At 60.9% G+C, this 22,070-nt stretch overlaps 1 protein-coding gene across 2 annotated transcripts in view; it reads right to left on the reverse strand.

Annotated features, from left to right (window-relative positions):
* Clip2 (CAP-Gly domain containing linker protein 2) overlaps nucleotides 1-22,070 on the reverse strand; it is a 57,264-nt gene that overhangs the window by 20,162 nt on the left and 15,032 nt on the right. For both annotated transcript variants that reach the window (XM_026396948.2, XM_026396947.2), the window contains exons 3-8: nucleotides 13,044-13,591; nucleotides 7,618-7,742; nucleotides 6,542-6,755; nucleotides 5,887-6,084; nucleotides 4,926-5,029; nucleotides 3,456-3,516 (exon numbers count right to left, since the gene is read on the reverse strand). In XM_026396948.2, the coding sequence (XP_026252733.2) occupies nucleotides 3,456-3,516; nucleotides 4,926-5,029; nucleotides 5,887-6,084; nucleotides 6,542-6,755; nucleotides 7,618-7,742; nucleotides 13,044-13,591 (1,250 nt within the window). The remainder of the gene's footprint in view (nucleotides 1-3,455; nucleotides 3,517-4,925; nucleotides 5,030-5,886; nucleotides 6,085-6,541; nucleotides 6,756-7,617; nucleotides 7,743-13,043; nucleotides 13,592-22,070) is intronic.

Consider the following 22,070-nt stretch of genomic DNA (forward strand, 5'->3'; position numbering starts at 1 on the left):
CCACCCCACCACCTGGGGACAGCTCTCTGGTAGTCCAGGGTTTGCTTCATGAGTGAGCTGGGAAGGGCCCCTGAAGGACAGAGGCCCAGGGCTTCCCTTGGTCTCCTGTGAATGACAGACCACTCAGAAGCACCAGGTGCTACCAGAGGGCACCACAGCCGGGGTGACTCACAGCAGACCCCCAGTGCTGTCAGGCCTAAAGCTGTGACATCCAGGGCAAGGCATGGACCCCAAACTTGTTCTCAGCTTGTGACCCAGGAAGCCCACCCGAGGACAAACGTGCTCCTCACCACGTCCTGGCCTCAGAGACACAGAGGTGAATAAGCTGGACAAGGTGCCACCCTCGAGGGGCAGAGATCCTGGGGAAGGATGCCAATGATAAATGCAGAGAGAAGGTCATTCTGGGAGAGACCTGGGCAGTGGGCAGAGGGAACCTGGGGTGGGCCTGGGAGAGGAGTCTACTTAAGGCAGAGTGCGGGTCAGGGGCTTCAGAGGACCCGGCACAGGCAGAGGCACGTTAGGGCACACAGGAGCCACCAGGCCTGAGACCAGGTGGAGCTGCGTCTGAGGGTCTTCTCCCAGCCACTCCAGAGCCTGGCGTTACCTGCAGGTGTGAGCAGGGAAGGGGCAGGACCTGGGGGCCACAGGGAAGCTTTGGTCATAGGGTGAGTGGGATGTGATGGGGTGGGGTGGGGGCTGAAGCAGGATCAGCCATGAGTTGGCACCTGGAGGAGCCGGTGATGGGACCTGGGAGCTCGTGACATTGTCCTCTCTGCTGTTGAACAGCTTTAAAATTTTCCACTATTAAAAATTTTACAAGATATTTTTAAAAAGGCTATGGTGGCTTCGTGTGGAGGAGCAAGGGTAAGGACCGGGGTGGGTGTGGGCTGGTGCCGTCTCCCAGGGGGACAGCTGTGGGGACAGAGGTGACCTGGGCACCAAGGTCAAGGCACTTGTTTTGGAGCGATGAGGGGGGCGAGAAGATGGGAACAGCTGGGGGGTGCTCAGGCAAGGCAGGGACAGGAAGCCAGAGCCTGTGGGGACAGGTCCCCCTGCCCAGAATCTCAGACGGGGCCTTGTCTGGAGCAGGGTCTCCGTTCTTGTCATGACTGAGATCAGCCTGGACTGGGTAGACCCCATCCCCAACCCCATGACTGGTGTCCTGGAGGAAGGCCACGCGTCAGTCATGGGAGAGCTGCCAGCAGGACGGGCGAGGGCTGGCCAGGGGCGGGCAGCTGGCAGACGCCAGGAGGGTACGCCCAGGCCTTCCGCAGCCTCCTTCCGCAGGGGACCAGCTGCGCCCAGCACCGCCAGGTTAGGCTTCTGGCCTCCAGAACTGGAAGGCTTGAGTGGGTGCCGCTTTCAGTCGCTCGGCTAGAGAGATTTGCAGCCCAGGGAATCCTGGCGGCAATGTCATGAGGGCATGCCCGGAGGGCCCCACAGGGACGCTGAGGCCCCGCCTGGACCAGAGGCCAAAGGCCCGAGTCTGCACTCGGAGGTCAGGGGGTGGAAGGCCAGCAAGAAGGCCAGGAAGTGGGAATGGGGACATGGGCTGTCACTGGGGGAGGGGACAGAAGGGGAACCGCTCTCAGGGGCAACTCCCTCGCTGTGAGCACTAACAGAGAGGTGGGGTGACACAGCCGGAGGGGGCCCAGCAGGCTCCTGGTTTTTAATTTTGACTCTTAAGATGGGTGGGGATGAGGAGACTCGGGGTCAATCTGCCTCCTGGTTGCCACGAAAATGGTCACGATTCAATTTATACATACAAACGTCACCATGGGATGCGACAGCCCTTCCCTAGGAACTGGCCATCACTGTCTGTCCTGCACCCGCCTGGCCTCTCCCGACCAGGCCGCACTGCATCTGGGGTGGGCCCCTGATCAAAGCCCACCAGCCCACTGGCTGGCCTGGGGCCAATCAGATTCTCCTGTGAGGGTAACTGGGGGGTGATGGGTGGCACCCGCAGGCTGGAGCAGGTGGGTGGAGGGGGGACAGTGAGCCAGGAAGGCAGACAGGCCCGACTCAGGAGAAGAGGGAGGTTCTGCTGGGGGGCTTGGCTCCTAGCAGATCTGCTCCAGGTCTCTGCCCCGCCTGTCCTTGCAGGGCGTGGATTCCCCATATCCCTGGGGACTGACACTGGCTGGGGCACGGGAGCTCTGTTTTAGCGACCCCAGCTGCTTTCCCACAACCCAGCCCAGCCCCTGTAGGGGGACAGCTGCCCATGAGAAAAACTGGCTAAATGTTTGGCTCTGAGGGACACAGGCGTCAAAACGGCCTGATGCCACCTCAAGTCATGCAGACCTGCTGACAGAGGCCACTGGCAGAGACTCTACGCAGGGTGCACGTCCCCCTCCCATTGCCCAGCCGGGATGGCCCAGGGACAGGATGCCCAGTGCAGTTTTGCTGGTGGGGAACTGGAAGTCAGGGGTCTTCACGTGGCTCTCGAGGTCAGAAACTATGATTTCTGATTTGAGCTCGAAGCTCACTGCTGAAGCAGTCTGCTAGGGTTCCCAGAGTGTAGCCCCTGGACGGCACCATCACATGGGGGAAGGCAGCTTCTGGGGTCCCAGGCCTGCCAGGGATGGCCCGGCCTGCCTCCAGGACACAGGCTCAGGGACTCAGGGACCCTGAGGGACTCGGCCTCCTTCCTTTACAGAGCAGGAAACAGGCCCAGGAGAGGGAACAGCCAGAACCAGAGAGGGGAAGGGAGTGACCTCGCTGTCCCCATTCCATCTGCCAGCTCTGGGAGCTCTGTCCCTTGTCACATCCCAGGAGGCAGAAGGTGCTCCGGCCCCTTCAACTGCGGCCTCAGGAGCCCTGTGGTCTCTGGGTGGTCTGGGGAGGCTCCAGGGGCCACGTCCGTTGGTCAACTGACCTGAGTAGCCCCCCCTGGACCTGACGGGTGGGTGTGACTGCAGAGGGTAGGGCGCCCTAGAGCCAGGAGTGAGGGTGACAGCTGGAGGCCCAGCGCCCAGGACAGTGAGGAATGGGGCCGAGTCCTGCTGGCTCAACTCGTCGCGTCCCTCTGCCTTTCTGAGCCTCAGTTCTCTAAGCCTTCGGTGACCCCACGAGCTTCCAGCCAGACAGCACCTGGAGTCCCAGGTGAACCGACGGCCCAAGGGACAACTCTGGGGCTACTGCCCAACGGGAAGGGACGGGAAGCCCACTACTTCATTCTCAGGCCCAGGTGGTGTCCTCACTGCCCTGGTCCATCCTGTCCCCCACCCCAGCCACCAACACAGGCTCCTGTGGGGTTCTGACAGAGCCATTCCCACCTCTGCTCTACACCGATGTCTCCTGGCGGCCTCTCCCTGCTCTTCCAGGTATGACCCCTCCTCCCTGTTCCCGTTGCGACCTCCCAGCCTCCTCCCAAGGAGGCCCACAGTGCTGCCAGCGCAAGCCGGCAAGCCCCCCAGCGGGATGCTGGGTCAGCTCAGGGAGGGCCCTAGCCTTACCTCCAAGTCCCCCTTGGTGATGGACTCCTCCTCCACCCGGAACTGCAGGTCCTCCACCTTCCTGCAGGGGGGAGAGAGGGGACTGACCGCCTGGCCCGGAGGAGGGCTGCATCAGGTCAATGGCGGCGAGAAAGGTGAGGCTGCCTGCAGCTGGAATCGAGCCCAGACCACGCGGAGGGACCGTCCCCAGGAGCAGAGCTCTCTGGAGGCCTTCAGATCTCCCAGCCCACCCTGCACTCTGAGCAGGACCTTCCTTTCTCCTGGGGCGGCTGGGGGGACAGAGGATGGTGGACTAGTAATGGAGTCACCACCATGTTAGGGAGGGCTCCGAAGGGAGCAGACGCTGCCAAGTGGACCAATCTGTGAGCTGGGAGGAAGAACAGAGGGTCAGAGAGGGCAAGTTGCCTGCCCAAGGTCACCCAGCAAGCACAGGCCAATGCTGGCCCCTACTGGACACAATTTCTGCAATGCCTTACAGAACTGCTTTCGATGATCAGCTTCAGGACCATTGCCATGGGAGCCAGATGTGTGGGCTTCGATGACCATGGCCTCTGATGACCATCTCAGCAGATAGAAATAAACCCTCGTTTCTGGGAGTCAGACAGAAACAGCAGCCTGCGGAGCCCAGGCCCTGGCTGAAAGCCCCAAACACAGATGCAAGTGGGGGCTTGGGCCTGGGGCACGTTGGGGGGCTGGAGGGTGGGAGGGGGAGAGGCTCTGGGACCAGGCAAACCCGCCCACATCACTCGGCCTCCCTCCTCGGGCTGGGCTGGTGGGAGGCGTAAACATCTGACTTTGTAGGGTTTGTTGGTACCGTGACCCCCTGGCCAGGAGCTTTCCTGGGAGGAAGGGACGTGTGCCCCATCCGTGTAGTTGCCTCAGAAAGAGACAGGATGCCCCCACGGCCCCTGTGGCGGGGCAGGAAACAGCAGCACCCCCTAGGTGCGCACCGGGTCTGCTTTCTGTCTGCGATACGGCAGCCCCCAGGCTCATCCTCGAGGGGACGGTGCTTGGCTAGCACCGCGCAAGGTGTCCCAAGTGTCCTTCTGCTGCCGTCTCTGGGCCTCAGCTTCCTAGCATGTGAAGTGGGGACCAAGCCCCAGGATAGGAGCTGGAAGCTCTGTGCAGGGGACTTGGCCCAGGGGTTCAGTGGCAGCAATGCGGGGCCCTGGCCCCAGTCTCGGCTCCCAGGAGGGCCAGGCTCGTCTCCCGTGATGAGACGCTGGCCGGTGGGAACGTGCGGTCTACAGCCGCAGACACAGCGTCTGTCTGTGCCGGGCCTCTGCAGGAGCTCTGCTCCCGTCACCCTGTGTCCCCACTCAACAGGCAGGTGACCAAGGCCCAGAGATTGGGCTCTAGTCCAGGTGACACTGCTGGGGCGGCAGAGCAGGACTGGAGCTGGGGCCTGGACCCCGGAGCCCGTGCTCCTCCCGACCTTCTGGCCCAGCAGGGTGGCCGGGCACCACGTACCTCCGCTCCTCCTCCAGCTGGTTGGACAGGTCCACCTTCTCCTTCCGCACGCTCTCCACCAGCAGCCGTGCCCGCTGCAGTTTCTCCTCTGCCTCTGCAACATACTGGCCCAAGCATGGGCCACGGCAGGGTCAGGGCCAGTCTCCTGGGGCGGGTGTGGGGTCCAGCAGGAGCAGAGGCAGGGGCAAGGAGGGCGAGGGGCAGGCCTGGATGCCCCGCAGCCCCTGCTCCCTGTGCAGGCGAAACCGGGCAGGCTGAGGCCCAGAGACCCATCAGGAATGGCAGAGGAGGCCCCACCCAGGGGATTGCCAGCCGCATGAGGTTGGCCCAAGACCATGGCCCAGTTCCTCCCACTTCCCAGCCACCAGGCGGAGGCCCCCACAGGCTTTTTAACTGAAGGGGGCTGCCCACGCTGGGCAGGCGCCACATGCCTAGCCTCGGTGAACCTGGCTTTCCTGATCTGGGCCCCCTGGGTACAGGGCGTGGGGGCTGTCACTCAGAGACATCAAGGGATGAGACAGCAGTGGCCCCAAGCTTGGGGCAAGGGCCCTGCCCCGAAACCCAACCCCAGATGTGCTCAAGAGCATGACACGTGGACGGCTGTGTCCCCAAGACGTCCCGATGGTATTATGTAGAAGAGAAAGACTAGAAACTGTAAATGACAGCAGGGGACGGCCACATCACAAGGACACAGGTCATGATGATGGCCACACAGCCACTAACTTAGTGAAGGATTTTTCGTGACCTAGAAAAGCTCGCACTCCCGCAGGACGGACGGCGGAGGTGGCTCCGTGGCCGGGTTCCCAGAAGGGCCCAGGGAGGCCACTGGGCGGCTGCGGGTCTGGAAAGTGGGGCGAGCGCGCTGCTGGTGCACGCTGGGTATCTCTCTGCGTGTGAGTGGCACTGGGGACTGGCAGGAGGGGTCCTGGTGGCCCTGGGGGCCCGGTGGCTTGGCGCCCACCTGCTCGTGCTGTGCCTTGAGCAGGGCGATCTCCTTCTCCACCTCGCAGATGTGGCTGGTAGCCTTGGCCACCTCAGCCCGCTCCAGGTCCCGCTCGGCCAGCAGCTGCTCGATGTGCTGCTGCTTCTCCTTCAGCGCCTCCTGCAGCGCCGTGGTGCCCGAGATCTTGCGGGCGTAGCGCGAGGAGGTCTCCGTGAGCTGCGGAGGTGCAGGTGGGACTTAGGGACCATGGCACCGAGGTGCCTGGACCCTGGGGCCTGCTCTCGCCTGGCCAGCGCCTGGACACCCTAAGGCGCACCGTGACGACGTGGTTCAGGGAACTCTGGGCTGGTTCCTCCCAGACCCCAAGGGGCCCTGTGCCCAGGCTGGGCCAAACAGGGTCCCGTGCCCACTCCCGGAGCAGCCTCCTTTCCACCACAAAGGGGCCTCCACCAGCCTCTCTGAACCCCGCACGGACCCTCGGTCCCCCCAGGAAGGGCGTAGGCGACCACTGCGGCAGGACACAGGAGCAGTGAATGGAAATGGCCCCATCACTCCCAGGAAACATGGGCACTTCCATGTTTGTTCAAAACCCCAGACTGTGGGACACTGGGAGCCGGGGCAAGCAGAGGGCAGACTGGGACACCGAGTCCCACCCTCCCCAAGGCCCCCTCACCAGGCCACTGCGGCTGGGTCGGCCCCCGACAGAGGAGGCCACGGAGCTGACAGAGCTGATGGAAGAGCTGCTGGGGCTGTGGGTCAGCGCGGAGACGCCCATGGCCATGCGCTTGGTCTTCTTGGCCTTGGCCGGGCTGGTGGACGGGAAGCCGATGCGGAGGACCTTGTGGATGGGCGCGAAGAGACCAAACTTGGGTGGGCACTGGAAGTACCTAGGAAGCAGGGGAGACCCACGCTGCCACCGCGGCCCCACAGCCGGGCACCACCTCACCTCCCACCTCTTCTAAGCCCAGAAGAGACGGGCACCTATCTCTGGCCACCCGCACCTGGGCAGAGCCCTCCAGGCAGAGGGACAGGATTCTCAGGAATGGAGGTGACCAGGGCCCCAGCGTCCCTGCAGCTGCGAACACCTGCTGGGAGTGCTTTTGGGGGGGTGGGGAGACACCAGTCAGAGGACTCAAGTGCCCATCCCTGTACGGGGACGTTCATCTCACCTCCCCAGTGTTGTCCACATTCACGAACGAGGACATTAGGCTCAGAGAGGTCAAGAGACTGGTTCACCATCACACAGCTGGTTTGGTGGCATGTTGGGGTACAAAGTCCCCAAACTTGGCTCCCAAAGGACCCCCAGCCATGGCTGCAGCCCTGTTCTCACAGATGTCCTTAATCACCCCCAGATCAAGGAGTCCCATGAGCTCTCTGTCCAGGAGTCCCCCACACAGAGAAGCAAAAGCCGGCAGAAGACACCTTGGGCTGGGCCAGGCAGGGGCAGCTGCCTGGCAGCTCCTGAGTTGAGAGCGGATGAGAGTCACCCACCCCCAAACAGGAAGGCATACGTTGTCATGGAAACCGTGGACTCTTCTGCTCCCAAAGCCACTCCAGTCCCAGGCGGCACACGGGACCACAAGGTCCCACCAGGTGCTCACGCGCTGGGGGGCTGCCACCGTCCCACCCCCTGGCCAGCGACCCACCTTCCTGCCAGGTAAGGGCGCTCTGGCTCAGGGCCCACCTGGCTCCCAGCCCACCCAGTCCCCGTTGCCCCTCCCCCCACAGTCCCCGGGAAGCCCCGCGTACCTGGTGCCTGCCACCGCCCCGTCATTCTTCCCAAGGGGCTCGTCCAGTTCCACGCCACACCACTCGCCCTTGGCAAAGTCTGTCTCCCCCACATACCGCACCACGCCAGTCTTCGTCCCACCAACCTGTTGGCACACAGAGAGATTTTTTGGGGGGTCTGGAGGATGAGGCAGGCACCATGGAGACAGTGTGAGCACCTGGACTTATCCCATATGGGCAGGGGGCACACGCGGAAGAGGAGGCTCACAAACAGCTGGGAGGGACGCAGGTTCCAGTGCCTCCCAGGCTGACCCATTCAAGAGCACAAACAGGCTAGGGAGGGACATGTATCTGCACTCAAATGTAGCCACCAACAGGCTGTGTGAGCCTCACCAACATTTCTGAGCCTCACCACCTTCATCCCTAAGGACTTTTGTGAAAATTAAGTACTGTGGATGGAGCTGGATACTAGAAACGCATCACAGGTAGCCCTGAAAAGCAGTTTGAAGGGTGATGTGGGGGTCCTGCCAGGAGGAAGTTACTGTTAACAGATCCAGAGTTTCTGTTTTGCAAGATGAGAAAGTTCCACGGGTCTGCTGTGCAGCAACGTGAGTGAGTTTAACGCTGCTGGCCTGTGCACTCGGCGAGGGCTGGGACGGTCGATCCTATGTCATGTGGTCTTCACCACAGTGCAAAAAAAAAAAAAAAAAAAAAAAATCACAGGACAGGATAATAAGAAAGGTGGCTCGGGAGGTGAGGCAAGTTCAAAGCCAGCCTCAGCAAAAGCAAGGCGCTGAGCAACTCAGCGAGACCCCGTCTCTAAATAAAATACAAAAGAGGGCTGGGGATGGGGCTCGGGGGTTTAATCACCCCTGGGTTCAACCCTTGGTACCAAAAAAAGAAAAGAAAGAAATGTGGACATTACTGCAGCAGCAGTTTTAAAATTCCAAAGTCCCAGCTGCACTTGTGAGTATCTGAGTCAAATACCTGCAGAGCCATCGGGAAAGCCCCAGTTTCTCTCCTCTCCCCAGAAGCAATCGCTTGGAACCGGGGGGACTCTCCTGTTGACCTCCCTGTCTCTGAGCAGCAGCACGCTGACAACCTCGAGGTTTTGATTTTTACTGTCTTAGCTGATACAAAGCTGGGGTGACATTCTGACTGCATCCCCTTCACTTGTGCCTTGGTTTCTGCAGGGCTGGGGCTGCAGTCCCGGGCCTCGAGCGTGTGAGGCGGAGGCGCCACCTCTGAGCCCCACTACCTTCGCTCTGAAGTGCAGCTGGATGGACCCTAGAGAATCTCCGAGTCCCCTGCTATCCAGGGTCCCTTGCGACTCTCAAAGCCACATGGAGTCCCAGCCCATATGTGGGAGTACCTGTCCACCCAGGAGCCCCGCGGCACTTCTATGTCCCAGGTTCTGGGGCTTGTCCTTCCCTCTGCGGGCTGCTGTCCTGGCTGCCCAGGGGTCAGGCACCTGCCGACTGTGGGGTGCTGCTCCAGTCCTTCCCCACCCCAGCCTCCCTCCCCGGGACCCCTCCTTCTGCAACCCCAGCCCCTGCGCCCTCAGTGAGTGCGAGTTCCTGCTGGTCCTCTCTGTCCTTGCCCATCCCTTTTTGCCCTCCTTTCTCAGACATCTCCGACACCTCCATGGGGCTTATTTCTGCACTCACGTCTTTCATCTCCAGAGCGCCTTGGCTCACCGAATAGGAGTCCCTGTGAACATTCAGGCCATATGAATATTCATGAGCATGAATATGCATGTGGGCATGTTGAGTGGCACCGTGTTCGGCTCATGCCTGCACCACCTTCTCTTGTTCTCATTTTCCCTGGAGAAGCTTCTTGTCATCTCCACCATGGAGGGCACAGCCTAGGTCACCAGTGTCAGCGGGTGAGAGAGGAGGAGACTGGCTGGGGACAGGGCTCCGCCTCCAGAGCTGAAGTGTTCCCCTCACCCTCCTTCCTCAGCCCACGCTGCCTGGATCCCCTCACCTGAAGGGTTGTCTTGGACCCTCTTCTGGGGCCAAGTGTCCATCCCACAGAGGGATGGAGGAACAGCCACCAGGGTCAGGGGGGGACTAAAGATTTTTCAACCAAGCCAGGCATAGTGGCCCGTGACTGTAATCCCAGCAACTTCAGAGGCTGAGGCAGGAGGATTGTAAGCTGGAGGCCAGCCTCAGTAATTTATCAAGACATTGTCTCAAAATAAAAAATAAAAATAAAAAGGGGCTAGGGGCAGCTGGGGTCATGGCTCAGCAGTAGAGCGCTCGCCTCGCACGTGCGAGACCCTGGGTTCGATTCTCAGCACCACATAAAAAAATAAATAAGTGAAATAAAAGTATTGTGTCCAACTACAACTAAAAAAATAAATATTTTTAAAAATAGGTCTGGGGTGTACCTCATGGTAGAGCCTCCCTGGTTCAACCCCCAGTTTCATTAAAAAAAAAAAAAAAAAAGGCAGCCCTGACTTTGCCTGGTCCTGAAGGTCACACAGTGGGAATAATCCAGCCCATCGACTTTTCAGGCTGGCTGTCACTTACCAATACACGTGATGGCCTTTCTAGGCCAAATGGCTTATTTCTTCCCATTGCCGAAAAATGTCCCGATGGCAGATGTGCCACCGCCCAAGGCCACACAAGGTCCTCCCAGTGGCCAGGCTGAGTTGTGGCCATTGGGAACCTGCTGCTTTGAGCAGCGGTGGAGGGTTGTATGGCTTCCAGCTCACCTGGGTGAACACCAGGGGGGTGACAGCTGGGTCACACAAAGACATGTTTACTTTTATTAGAAATGGCTAACTGTCCTGAGTGGGAGTGACAGTCACGTGGCTCCCGGCCGCCCCAGGAGCGGTGTCATCGGTGTCCGGGCCTCGCCCCCACACAGGCCGGCTCTGCACCCTGCAGAGTGGACACCCCTCACTGGGATCCGCTCCTGTCTCCACCCAGAGTCCCAGGAATGTCCGCTCCAAGGCAGGTTTTGCTGAGTGAATAAAAAAGGTGGCTGCCACTGCCCCTTCCTGTGCCCTGCAGGCTGTTGTTCAGGGCCAGGCCACCGTCCCTGTCTAGAAGATGGGACATAGCACCCACCCTGTGTGACAGTGGACAGGCCCAAGGTGACAAGGCACAGAGTGCTGGACACAGTGCCCAGGTCGGGGCTCGCTCCCAAGGACAGACTGCAGCCCCAGTGGGCTGAGAGCCCAAGTGGCAGTCCCTGGAGGACCAGCCCTGCTGCTGGCCCAGCTGGGCGGTCCTCCCTGTGTGCCCAGCCTCTGGCCACTGGACACCCGACACAGATAGAAGTGTCCACTCCCTGCAGGGAGCAGGGACCCAAGGCTGGTCAGTAGCATGCAGAGCCTGAGCCTCCCACTCCACAGGGGTCAGGAACCCGCAGGGGGTCACGCATCCTGCCTCCCCTGGGACCTGCCCTGCAGCCAGCTGGCTCTTGACCTCGGATCCCGAACCCACACTGGGCAGCAGGGAACCTGCCTCTTGGGCTTTCTGCAGTCTCCACTGTGAACAGGCGAAGCCCAGCCCCACCAGGGCCTCCCAGGCCAGCCTCGGGGTGTGGTCCTGCCCCGAGGCTCCTTGCTCCCCGCTCAGACCCCTGCTCCTCTCCAGCTTCTCTGGTCTCTCTGGCCACTGGTCAAGAAGCTCCTGGGGCTGGAGACATGGCTCAGTTGGTGGAGCGCTTGCCTCACATGCACAAGGCCCTGGGTTCACTCCCCAGCAACCCAAAAAAAGAAGCGTGTGACTCTGTCACCTGGTTATACCCAGCTGCAGACCATATCTTAAAGCCCTGGTCCTCAGGGAGGCCCTACTGGGGAAGTGGGGTGCAGTTCTTCCAGGTCCTGGAGGTGTGCCCTTGAGGGGGGCTGGGGGACCCCAGCTCTTCCTCTTTGCTCCCTGGCTATGAGGTGAGTGGTTGGGCCCCACCGCCCCCCAGCCACAATGTGCCACTCCATGCCCAAAGCCACAGGTTAATCAATCACGGACTGCAGCCCCCAAACCCCTGAGCTGAAATAAACCCTTCTTCTTTGTAAGTTAGCTGCTTGGGTATTTGCTACAACCACGACCGCTCTCAGCATGCCGGCCACTCCCCAGGCTCAGCCCTAACAACGTCCCCCAGGAAAGGCCTCTGAGCAACGGGGACTGCTGCTTCCGGGCAGTCTGTGGGGAGATAACCAGGTCTGTGACACCATCTCCCCTCCCCTGCAGGCTGGAGGCTGCCGGAGGCAGGAATCAAGTCTGGGCATGCTCACCACAGGGCCACCCCAGGAGAAGCTCCCGAGGGACGGCCAACCCTGAGGCAGCTGAGGGGGGCATGGGGCTCAGAGAGAGGTGGGCCTCAGGCTGGTCTGAATCAGGCTCTGTGCCATCACCAGACAGGTCACTCAACTTCTCCAGTCATGTAAAGCAGGGGACAAAGCTTCTTCACAGCACCAGCCCGAGGGTCCAACTGGCCCTAGGCACAGACACTTCCTCTCCCTTCTCCACCCCAAAGGCTGTTCCCAGAAGCCTCTGGGAGAAAGGCCATCACGTGTATTGGTAAGTGACAGCCAGCCTGAAAAGTTTGGGGGAGCAGGGTCTACAGGGCAAAGAGAGGGGCCCAGACAGCCATACCCTTGGGGATCCCACTCTGGGGTCTTGGGGCTCCAGGTGAGCCCCGCTCTCCCCAGTCAAATGCCTCCCATCGGCTGCTCATGCCAGGCCACCTTCAGGGACTTCCCTGTGTGTTGTCCCCTTCACAACACTGTGGTCCTGGGAGGGCAGAGACAGCTGGGACACATCAGGTGAGGCTCTGTCCCATTCATCTTGGTACCCCCTCAGTCTGGCCATAGCAGGTACCCAGGAAATACTGCCATGTTCAGAGTATAGAAGGACAGATCCAGATTCCAAAGGAACTGGGGGCCACCATCCACTTTCTAACATTTGGGACCACCAGAGAAGAGGGACTCCTGGAAGGAAGCCTTCAGTGACCCAATTCTCCTGGCCTCAACAACACTGGTCACTCAGGTTATAGCTGACTGGGCGTGGGTACCGCCTGGCCCTGGGCAGGGGCTGGGAGCACTGGTGCCCAGCCTTCTCCAGGGCACATCTGGTGCAGCCATGTTGGCAGGCTGGATAAATGGAATAATGTCAAAGATGGCCAGTATTTATGGGGCATTTGAGTAAAAATCAGTGACTATGTGAAGGCAGGACAGTAGTAACACATTTCAACCTTCCAGTCAGGTGCTATTAAAGTTGCCATTGTGTAGATGGGAAGGCTGAGGCTCAGAGAGGTTCAGATGCTCACCGAGGTTCACACAGCAAGTCTCCAGAGCCTACTTCACCTGGCTCCCTTGTCCCTTGGTGTGGTGCTGATGAGGACATGCCCAATTGTGGACTCCCTGTAAGGCCCCCAGTCCCCTTCCTGTCCCCTCCCTGCAACTTGCCTCTCTGGGTGCCACCTGCACTCACCAGCACGCGGTCTCCCAGGCGTAGGTCCTTGTCGCCCCGCTTCACGGAGCCGCTGTCCGAGAGGTTGGAGCCCGACTCGTTGCCTGTCTTGACAGAGCTGTTGAGGACGCTCTCCCGCAGCGGGATGACGCGGCTGGTCAGCGGGGGCGTGGCCGTGCCAGAATGCAGCGACAGATTCTGCGCAGTGAGCGACTCCACCGAGTGGGCATCGCTGCCCGAGCCCTCGGCCGTGGGCTGCCGGGTCAGCTTGGAGGGCCGCGTGAAGATGCCCTGCAGCGCCGGGCACTCGAAGTAGCGCACGCCGCCCACGGCGCCGTCGTTCTTGCCCACGGGGTCGTCCAGCACCACGCCCGCCCACTGGCCCGGCGCGAACTGCGTCTCGCCCAGGTACTGCACGACGCCGGGCTTCACACCGTTCACCCACACGCGCTCGCCCACCACCAGGTCCCCCAGGAAGTCGTCACCCACTTCGGCCGCTTTCGAGCTGGGCTTCTCCGGGGCTGCGGTGGAGGACGGCGAGCTCGAGGCCTGCTTGTGCAGTGGGGAGCCTGTGGACAGGGGGGCTCAGGGTTAGGACCAAGCCTGGCTGGGGCACATGAGCCCAGTGAGCAGCAGCAGCATGGCCTTGGGCAGCCCCTGGGCACTCTCCACCCTCCCAGCCCTTCTGGAAGGTCTCAGCGCTAAGAAGGGCTTCCTGGCAAGCAAGGTCACTTCCACTGCCCAAGGTCACTCAAGATTCATAGACCCATCCTAGGGGATGCCAAGCTGCCACCTCCCCACCGGAGGATTCAGGCCTCAGCTCCTAACTGGAGACCACCAGGACCCTGGTGGGACCCAGATGTTAAGGGAGTGGTCTGTGTCCTCCTCCTTGATTCAGAGGGTTCCAGAACCTACTGCAGGTTCCTAAGTTGCTCCTCGGCAGCCTCAGAGCGTCTACCACCAAACTCCCTCCCCACCTCCTCCTGCAGCAGCCCCAGCCCAGGGCCAGCCTCAGACGGTGCCAGGGGTAGCAGGCACCTAACTTGCTCCCTTCTTGGGGCTGAACCCCGGGCTCTGGTCTGAACTGGTGTTGAGGGTCCTCTGGGCTCAGAGAGGCAAGGGCCTTGCTCAAGGACACACAGCAGCAATGGGGCTCCAAGGGAGGACGTCTGCTGCCAGGCCTGGGCTTGGGCGTGCTGCGACAGGATGGGGAGCAGCTCACTCAAGGTCACCCACAGAAAGGGCAGGGCTTGAGCTGTGCTCTGGGTGTGCCTGGCTGGCTCCACTCTGAGCCGCTTGAGGGTTGGGTCCTACGCAGCCTCCTATGCCAACCATCACCCTCTGAGCCACTCCCTGTCCCCCAGCCCAGCCCAGGGTGAGGCTGCCCCCACCATGCCACCGAGTCAAGCATCAGGGGAGACTTCACAGGCAGATGGGCCTTGGCTTGGGGCTGGGGGCAGAGTACTGCCAGGCCCCCCCAGAGCTGCCCATTTCCAGTCCTTCCCACAGCCAGCCAGAGAAGGGCCAGAGGACAGCGGCTAACACCACCATGGTGCAGCCTGGCCAGGTGCTCTCAGGAGCCAGAAAGCCACTGTCCTGCAGGGCTGCAGCACAAGTATAGGGGAGAGCAGGGTGGGCTCTCTGCCACCAACACAACCACCCTGAGCCTGGGCGGTCACCACGGAGCCCAGGGGAAGGTGCATCCCGCATGAGAGCCGGGCTCTTGGGAGTCCAAAGAGCTTCCCTGCACAGGCCTCACAGACACCCATCCAGGCTCTGCGCGGGGAGCCTCCCCTCGTCCTCTGCCCCATTTACAGGTGAGACAACGGAGGCTCAGAGCTACCAGGTGCTTCACCATGGCTCCCAGATGGTGGGCAGCAGAGCCGAGCTCCAGCCAAAGGCCTCTGGCTCTTGGTGCCGGCACTTGGGTTCATCCAACAGGGTGTATCAGCACCCACCATGTGGCCATGGTCACCCCAGAATTTGGATTCCCCTGAGGGATCGGGTCCCAGAGTCTGAGGGAACCCTGCGGCTCTCTACAGAGGAATGGCATCTAACCCTCCAGCTCAAGGACCCCTGTGTCTTGCTTAGAGGGAAGCTCTGGGTGGGATCCTGGGCTGTGGAGCCCAAGACTCTCCTCTCCCACAATGACTCCAGGAGGCGGGCCCCCGTAGCTGAGGGAGCTGGCCTCAGGGCCCATGGACCTGCAGTCGGGTGCTCTCCCCGTCTCTCCATCTGCTATAGGCTTTTCCTGGGAGACAGGCATAAAGTGCTAGGCCACACAAGGGGGTTTCTATGAGAATGATTCATACTCCACCTCAGGGACTGAGACTTGGTCTGGGGGACAGGTCTCTGAGGACAGAATCCAGGGGGGCCCCAGCCCAGTCCTTTTGAAATTTTGAGAAAGGGTCTTGCTAAAGTTGCCCAAGTGGACTCGGCTTTGCAGTCCTGCCTCAGCCTCCGGGGCTGCTGGCACTGCAGGCTTGCACCACTGCACCTGAAAGGCCCAGGAGGTGCAAGAAGGGCTTCTAGGCAGGCTCTGGTGACCTCGGGCAAACTACTAGAGCCCTCGTATAGAATGAAGGGCGTGCGGATGGGCCCTCTGCAGGGTTCCTGGGAAGTGAGTCGCGATCCTGCGGCTCAGAGACCTTGGCTGGTTCTGTGCTTGTACGCTGAGCTCCTGGGAGGCCTGCCCTGCTCTGTAACAAGCAGCTGGCATCGGGGACAGGCAGGCTACACATGCTCACAGGCCATGGCCCATCAGGCTCCCATGCCCCTTGGCCTCCACCAGGTCTAACGCCCCCCCTATTATGGGAGATGCAGCCTCGAAGGAGGAAACTGCACACGCCATGATGCTCCAGCCCCCAGCCCCTCCTGACGTCACCCAAGGACCTGTGGGTTTTGCCACCATCACCAACAAGGGTCAGAGCTATGATTATTGAAACGGCAGCTGCCACTTACAGAGTGAACGGGGCGCCTTGAGTTCGCCACATTTGTACCTTGCAGACAGGAAACAGGGCAGGGAACGTGCTGAGGTCCCCGGGCCAAAGAGGGCAAGCTGGTCCGGTTCCAGAGCCGTCCCCCTGGAGCATGCAGGCAGATGAACCTGGCAAGTGGCAGCCCCTTCCTGTCTGTTTCTGGACACTTGTTGTGACAGATCACCAGAGCCCAGCAGGGCCGTCTCTACCTGCCGCCTTTGCTTAGGGCACAGAGGGGGCTTCCCGGGGCTCCGCAGACCCAGGGGACTATTCTTAGTAAGAAGCAGCCTGCTCAGCTGTCCCTGTCCCCAGCTGTCCTACCCAGGGGACCCTCAGGTAATCTCTCCCTGACCCCCGCCCCCTCCAGGGGTCCCAGGCCCATCCACCAGTTGTTTCAACAGCTGCTAAAATCCAGGTCACAAACTGGAGGCGCCTGAGCCTAGCCATCTGCTTCTTTCCCCTCTGCAGTGGTCGCAGGCTGCCCGCCTAAAGGCCACACCCTCCTCAAGTTCCCCTTCAGCTGCCTGTGGTTGGGGACAACAAAAAAATCCCCCTGGAAGCCCCCATCTCCCCAAAGAGTCCTTGGAGTCATCCTCCCCATGTCCGTGCCTCAGTTTCCCCAGGAGTCCATAAAGGACGAGGGGCCTATGGGCGTTGAACCGTGAAAATCGGCTGGGGGAGGCCTCGCTCAGCCCACACCCCCTTCCAGGTGAGCCCAAGGAAGCTCCCCAAGGGCAGGGCCTGGGCCTTAGGACCCCTGAGTCCACCACTACCCAGAGCAGCAGGGCCCAGCAAGCACTGTGCCCAGCCTCAGCCAGCACCCACTGGGTGCCTGATCCTGCGCCGGCCACTGGGGACCACAGGCGTAGCTGAGAGAGGACCAGCAAGGGGTGGGAGCAGAGGTGGGACACAGGGAACCAGCAGGTCCCATGCCACATTCCAGGCAGAGCCAAGAAATGGACCGAGGGCGTGGGAAGAGAAGGACTCGGCCCCGAGTGGTCTCCTATGATCTCTTGCCCCAGAAGTCACGGAGCCGGCGGCCACCTCACCCCCTCAGAGGGGCCTGACCCGATTGTCCTTTTTAGAGGCCATCAACCCCCAGCCCCCTCTAACAGGAGCGGAGAGCTTGGTCTCTCCTGCACCCTGTGCGACCAGCTCGGGGCAGACCCCCCCCACACCCAGGGAACTGGGCGTTGCCTCCCTGGGAGCCGGGGGGGGGGGGCTGGTAGCCCCCTTCTGGGCGTGGAGGAGTTGGCCCTGAGCTGGTCGCGCAGGGTGCTGGAGAAAGACCAAGCTCTCCGCACTACCGCAGCCAGCAGTTGGTCATTCACTAAATTCACACGGTCTATTTCTTCTTCTGCGTGTGGTGCTGGGGACGCACCCAGGCTCTCACACATGCCACCACCGAGCTGTGCCCCCAGCCTGGTTTTTAAACAATGACTCTATTATCACCTGACTTGCAAAACTCCTGAAAGTTCACAATTGGTTCTCAGGAGCCAGCTGGGCCAGTTCCCCTGGACGCAAGGCCCACCTAAGACTCACCTCCCTACAACGCAGATGGGAGGAGGAGACTGAGAAGCCACAGGTCCTGACCTGCCCCGCCCCTGTCCAGGGAGTGAGCAGGGCTGGGACCCCCTCTCACGCTGTGCCCCCTCCATGATCTAACTCACACCTGGGCAGCCCTGAAAACTGCCCACACACTACCCTGTTTCTCCCTTAAGCCGTTCATAGATCCTCCTTGTAAAAGCTCCAACGGTACAGGACGTGTAGGCCAAGCTGGTTCGCAGTGGCTCTGCCCAGCCCAGACCACGTTCCTGGCCCGTCCAGACCTGCCCATCCAGCAGCCGCGTGCTGCCAGATGTCCCCCAGGGCCTCAAACAACATCCTGATCCAGAGAGACCTCCCCAAGAGCCCGTCTCAGGAGGCCCCAGCCTGCCCTTCACTGGGCCACACCCGTCCCCTGGCTGTACCTCCCTCTCCCAGCCTGCCACTGACCAGGACCCTGAAGTTCAGAACAGCTCCAAAGGCCACACTGCCTCCTGGGTCTCAGACGATCGGAAGGGTCTCGCCCCTGCGCCATCAGGGCAGAAACCCAACCCATCTCCACGGCCCCAGCTCATTTCAACTCTCGAGTTGGGGCTGCTTTGCTTCCTCCCTCCCTCCCTCCCTCCCTCCCTCCCTCCTTCCTTCCTTCCTCCCTCCCTTCTCCCTCCTTCCTTCCTTCCCTTCCTCCTTCCTTCCTTCCCTTCCTCCCTCCCTCCATCCCTCCTTCCCTCCTCCCTCCCTCCTTCCTTCCTTCCCTTCCTCCCTCCCTCCTTTCCTCCCTCCCTCCCTCCCTCCCTCCTTCCTTCCTTCCTTCCTTCCTTCCTTCCTTCCTTCCTTCCTGTGCCGGGGATAAAACCCAGGGCCTCACACAGGCCCCAGAGTGCTGGACGGCTAAGCCACCCCAGTAGGCCCAGGGTCATTCCTGCTGAACTCTGACCTTTACCCAGAGCCCATGGAATAAAAATATTGAAATGGATAAAGTACAATCCAGGTAAAATATAATATTCTTAGGAGAAAAAAATAAAAGCAAGGGACTGTCATCCTTGACCCACTTCCCAAGGGAATGATTCAGAAAGTATAAAAACCCTTCTGACGTTCACAAAAATAAAAAGCTAGAATCCTAGCGCCCCCAGACAGAGGGGCAGGTCCCGAAGCCTCACAGTGTCACTCAGACCAGCAAGCAGCCCTTAGAAGCCATTTCTCCAGGTCACATGGAGATGCACTGGTCACACGCTGCCTGATAGGCAGCTGGCACAGATGCAGGGGGAGGGAGCAAGGGAATAGGGAGCAGGGGACACAGGGATCGATTAAGAACCACGAGGGCCCTTGCAGGGACCCGTGAAAAGAGCATGTCATGATCCACGAGCACGGAGAACTCCGTCCTCCACCCTGATAGCCTCAGAAGGGAACGAGGGTCCCAGGCCAGGACCTGGTCCCTCGGGGAGGTAGCCCCCGCCCTAACTGCTCCACAGGACACAGTTCCACAGGCTGTGACTAGATATCATGAAAAAAAATTAACCTTTAAGTTCAAATAAGCTTGGGAAACAGGATCTTCAACACAGCTAAAGGGGCTCAAGGTGTTCTCCCGCTGGACCCCCGGAGCCTTTAATGCACTCAAGAGCACCCTGGCCACACACGGGGGCTGGGAATAAAGGGAGCACCGGTCACCATCCACACCAGGACCTTCTGGAAATGGGAAGTAGTTGTAATAGAGGTAACGCCCTTGTAGTCCCAGTGGCTCGGGAGGCTGAGGCAGGAGGATCATGAGTTCAAGGCCAGCCTCAGCAACTCAGTGAGACTGTCTCTAAATAAAATAGAAAATAAGACTGGGGATGTGGCTCAGTGGTTAAGTGCCCGCGTTCAATCCCCGGTACCAAAAAAAAAAAAAAAATAGAGATAATGCCAAGGGCACAGGCACCAAGCAGGAGTGTTCCAGGTGGAGCAGGTCTCCGGCTCTTGGCATCACCTAAGAAATCTCAGCTCCAGACTGCCCTTGTCCCCGTCACCCACGGCACCTCTCCCCCTCCCACCCCACGGGGCTCCGTCCTCCCGGGGATCACAGCGTCCTGCCGGGCTGCCTGGTGTAAATCTGTGCCCACCTTGGGCACACGCCTGGGAGATGGACCCACACAGACTCCCCTCCATGCCCCAGCTGAGACGCAGCTGGTCCCCACCCCACATGCCCTCTGTGGTGGCCCCAACTCTGCGGTGGCCCCGACTAAGGAACACACATAAATTCCCACGAGGCCCAGACAGCTTCCTGCTCGAAGCCCCTCCTCTCCCCAGAGGTCACCGGGCAAAGGAGGCAGCCCACGGGGAGCCCCCCTTGCCACAGGGAGCGCCCATTGGCAGCATCCGCCAGACTTGGGAGGACTGAGTCTGTCCCTCCTGGGCCACCCTGGCTGAGGCAGGGACCCTCTGAAGGTCAGCCATCCGCTGTGGCATCCATCCAGCAACACCGCCACTATGCCACCGTCCCTAAAGAAGGGACCTCAGACCACCCACGGGGTGGCTGACTCCACAATTGCTCAGCATCCTGCCTGAGCCTAGGGAGCTCAAAGCCCCCCGTCCCCACTGCTCCCAACCTGGGGGACAGCGCTCCCACCCGGGAACCTCGGGAACCAGGAGAGGGTGACGTGGTGGCTTACCCCGGAAAGAACAAAGCCAGCTCCCCATGGAGAAGCCGTGCAGCCGCTGGGCCACTGGGCAGCTGGCGCTGGCCCCCGCTGCCCACTCTGATCAATAGTGGACGACGTCAGGAGCGTCAGGCGGCCCTGCCCCCGGCACAGCCCCGGAAGAGCTCAGCTTGGCTCCCCCATCCTGAAGCCATTAGAAAGTTTAGGATGTGGTTAGGGGAGGGGGCGGAGGAGCTGGCCCTGAAGGGAGCGGCTGACCTTGGCAGCCTGGGCAGGGACACCTGAGGCAGCGAGGGCTTCGAGGGTCCTGGTCCTGCCCTGCTAATACCCTTGAAACCACATCCCACCAGGGGTGGCTCGAGAAGGAGCCTGGGAACGGCAGGGACAGACATCACCCTGCAGTCTGGGGCCCGCTGCCACACCTGTGGGCCCTTCGCCAGCTCCGTGTCCACAGCACCCACGGGCGCAGGAGCCTGCAAGCTCAGGGCTCCAGGACAGGAAGGCTGTGGAGCCGCCCCGTGTGACGGAGCAAGAGCCCCACCCTCAGGGCCAAGTCTGTGTCTGTCACGACTCACACACTTCACTTCCACCTCCGAGTCTCCAGTGTGAGGCAAGGCCATACTGGGGACAGTAGTGACCAACATTACAAGGACACATGTTCCTCTCATTCCCACCTGCTGGCCACAGGAGCAGAGTGTCTGCAGTTGCGACTGGCCTCGGTCCCCAGGCAGCCCCTGGTGGGAGGTGGCCAGTGTCAGCTCTAGACCAGGGCTGGATCAGGAGTCTCAGCTCCGACCCCACACCCTTGGCCCTGTCACCTGGGCAACCTGACAGAGTGCTCCAAGACCGCGGCTTGTCCTCGTTTTATTGTTAACTTTTCTTGTTGCCCAGGTGGGGCTGCAATTCCTAGGCTGGAGCGACCTCCTGCCTCAGCCTCCCGAGCAGCTGGACGGCAGGCCAGTCATCTTGTCTTTACCGTGAAGAGAGGGGCGGGTCTGGGAGCGCACACCTCTGACCCCAGCTGCTCAAGAGGCTGAGGCAGGAGGATGGCAAGTTCAAGGCCAGCCTGGGCAACTCAGGAAGGCCCCAGGTCAAAATAAAAAGGTCTGGGGGGACGTGGTCCAGTGTAAAGTGCCCCAAGTGTGACCCCTAGTGTTGCTACAAATAAAAAAAAAAATTTAGAGAAGGTGACGCCGGGGTTGTTCATGAGGAAGAGCCGCCTAACCACCCCCACAGAGCTTGTGCCAGGTGGGTGACAAACACTGTCCTTCATAGGTGGGCATCTCTGGGGTGGGGCCACAGCACAGGGACTGGAGAGCCCTTCGAGGACCCACCCGCCCCGTGGGCGCCTCAAGCACAGTGGTGGCTTGTGCCTGCCTGCTCCACTCGGCCGCCCCGGGGTCCTCGGCCAGGTCCCCAGAGCCCTTCTTATTAGGCCCGGCTGCCCCTGCCTGAGGTTTAGTACCAGGCCCAGAGAAGGAATAGACCTGTGGTTCAAGGGGAGGCCACACCCTGCAGCAGCCTCTAGCCCCAGCCTCCAGGCCTGAGCCCCGCCTCCCACCTCAGGCCCCAAACAAACTGCAAGCACCTGGGCACCAGTGCCCTCACCTGGGCAAGCCTGCCCTGACTGCCTCTGGGCAGTCTCGGATACCTGTCCTGTCCTGCTCACGCAGGTGCTCCCAGACGCCCTCCTTCCTGGGCAGGTCCTGGTGGAGGCCCCTTCGCCCTCCCACACTCTGCTGTTCCTGCAGCCTTGGCTCTGGGAACCCGCAGGACCCTCCCAGCTCCATGGGGTGGGCAGGGGCAGCCGCCAGGCCACATCCCTTGCCAGACCCTCTGCCTGGGGGCTGAGCTCATGCTTTGGGAGGCAGCCGAGCACTGATTCCCAG

The sequence above is a fragment of the Urocitellus parryii genome, chromosome 9 (assembly GCF_045843805.1).
Source record: "Urocitellus parryii isolate mUroPar1 chromosome 9, mUroPar1.hap1, whole genome shotgun sequence".
NCBI lineage: Eukaryota > Metazoa > Chordata > Mammalia > Rodentia > Sciuridae > Urocitellus > Urocitellus parryii.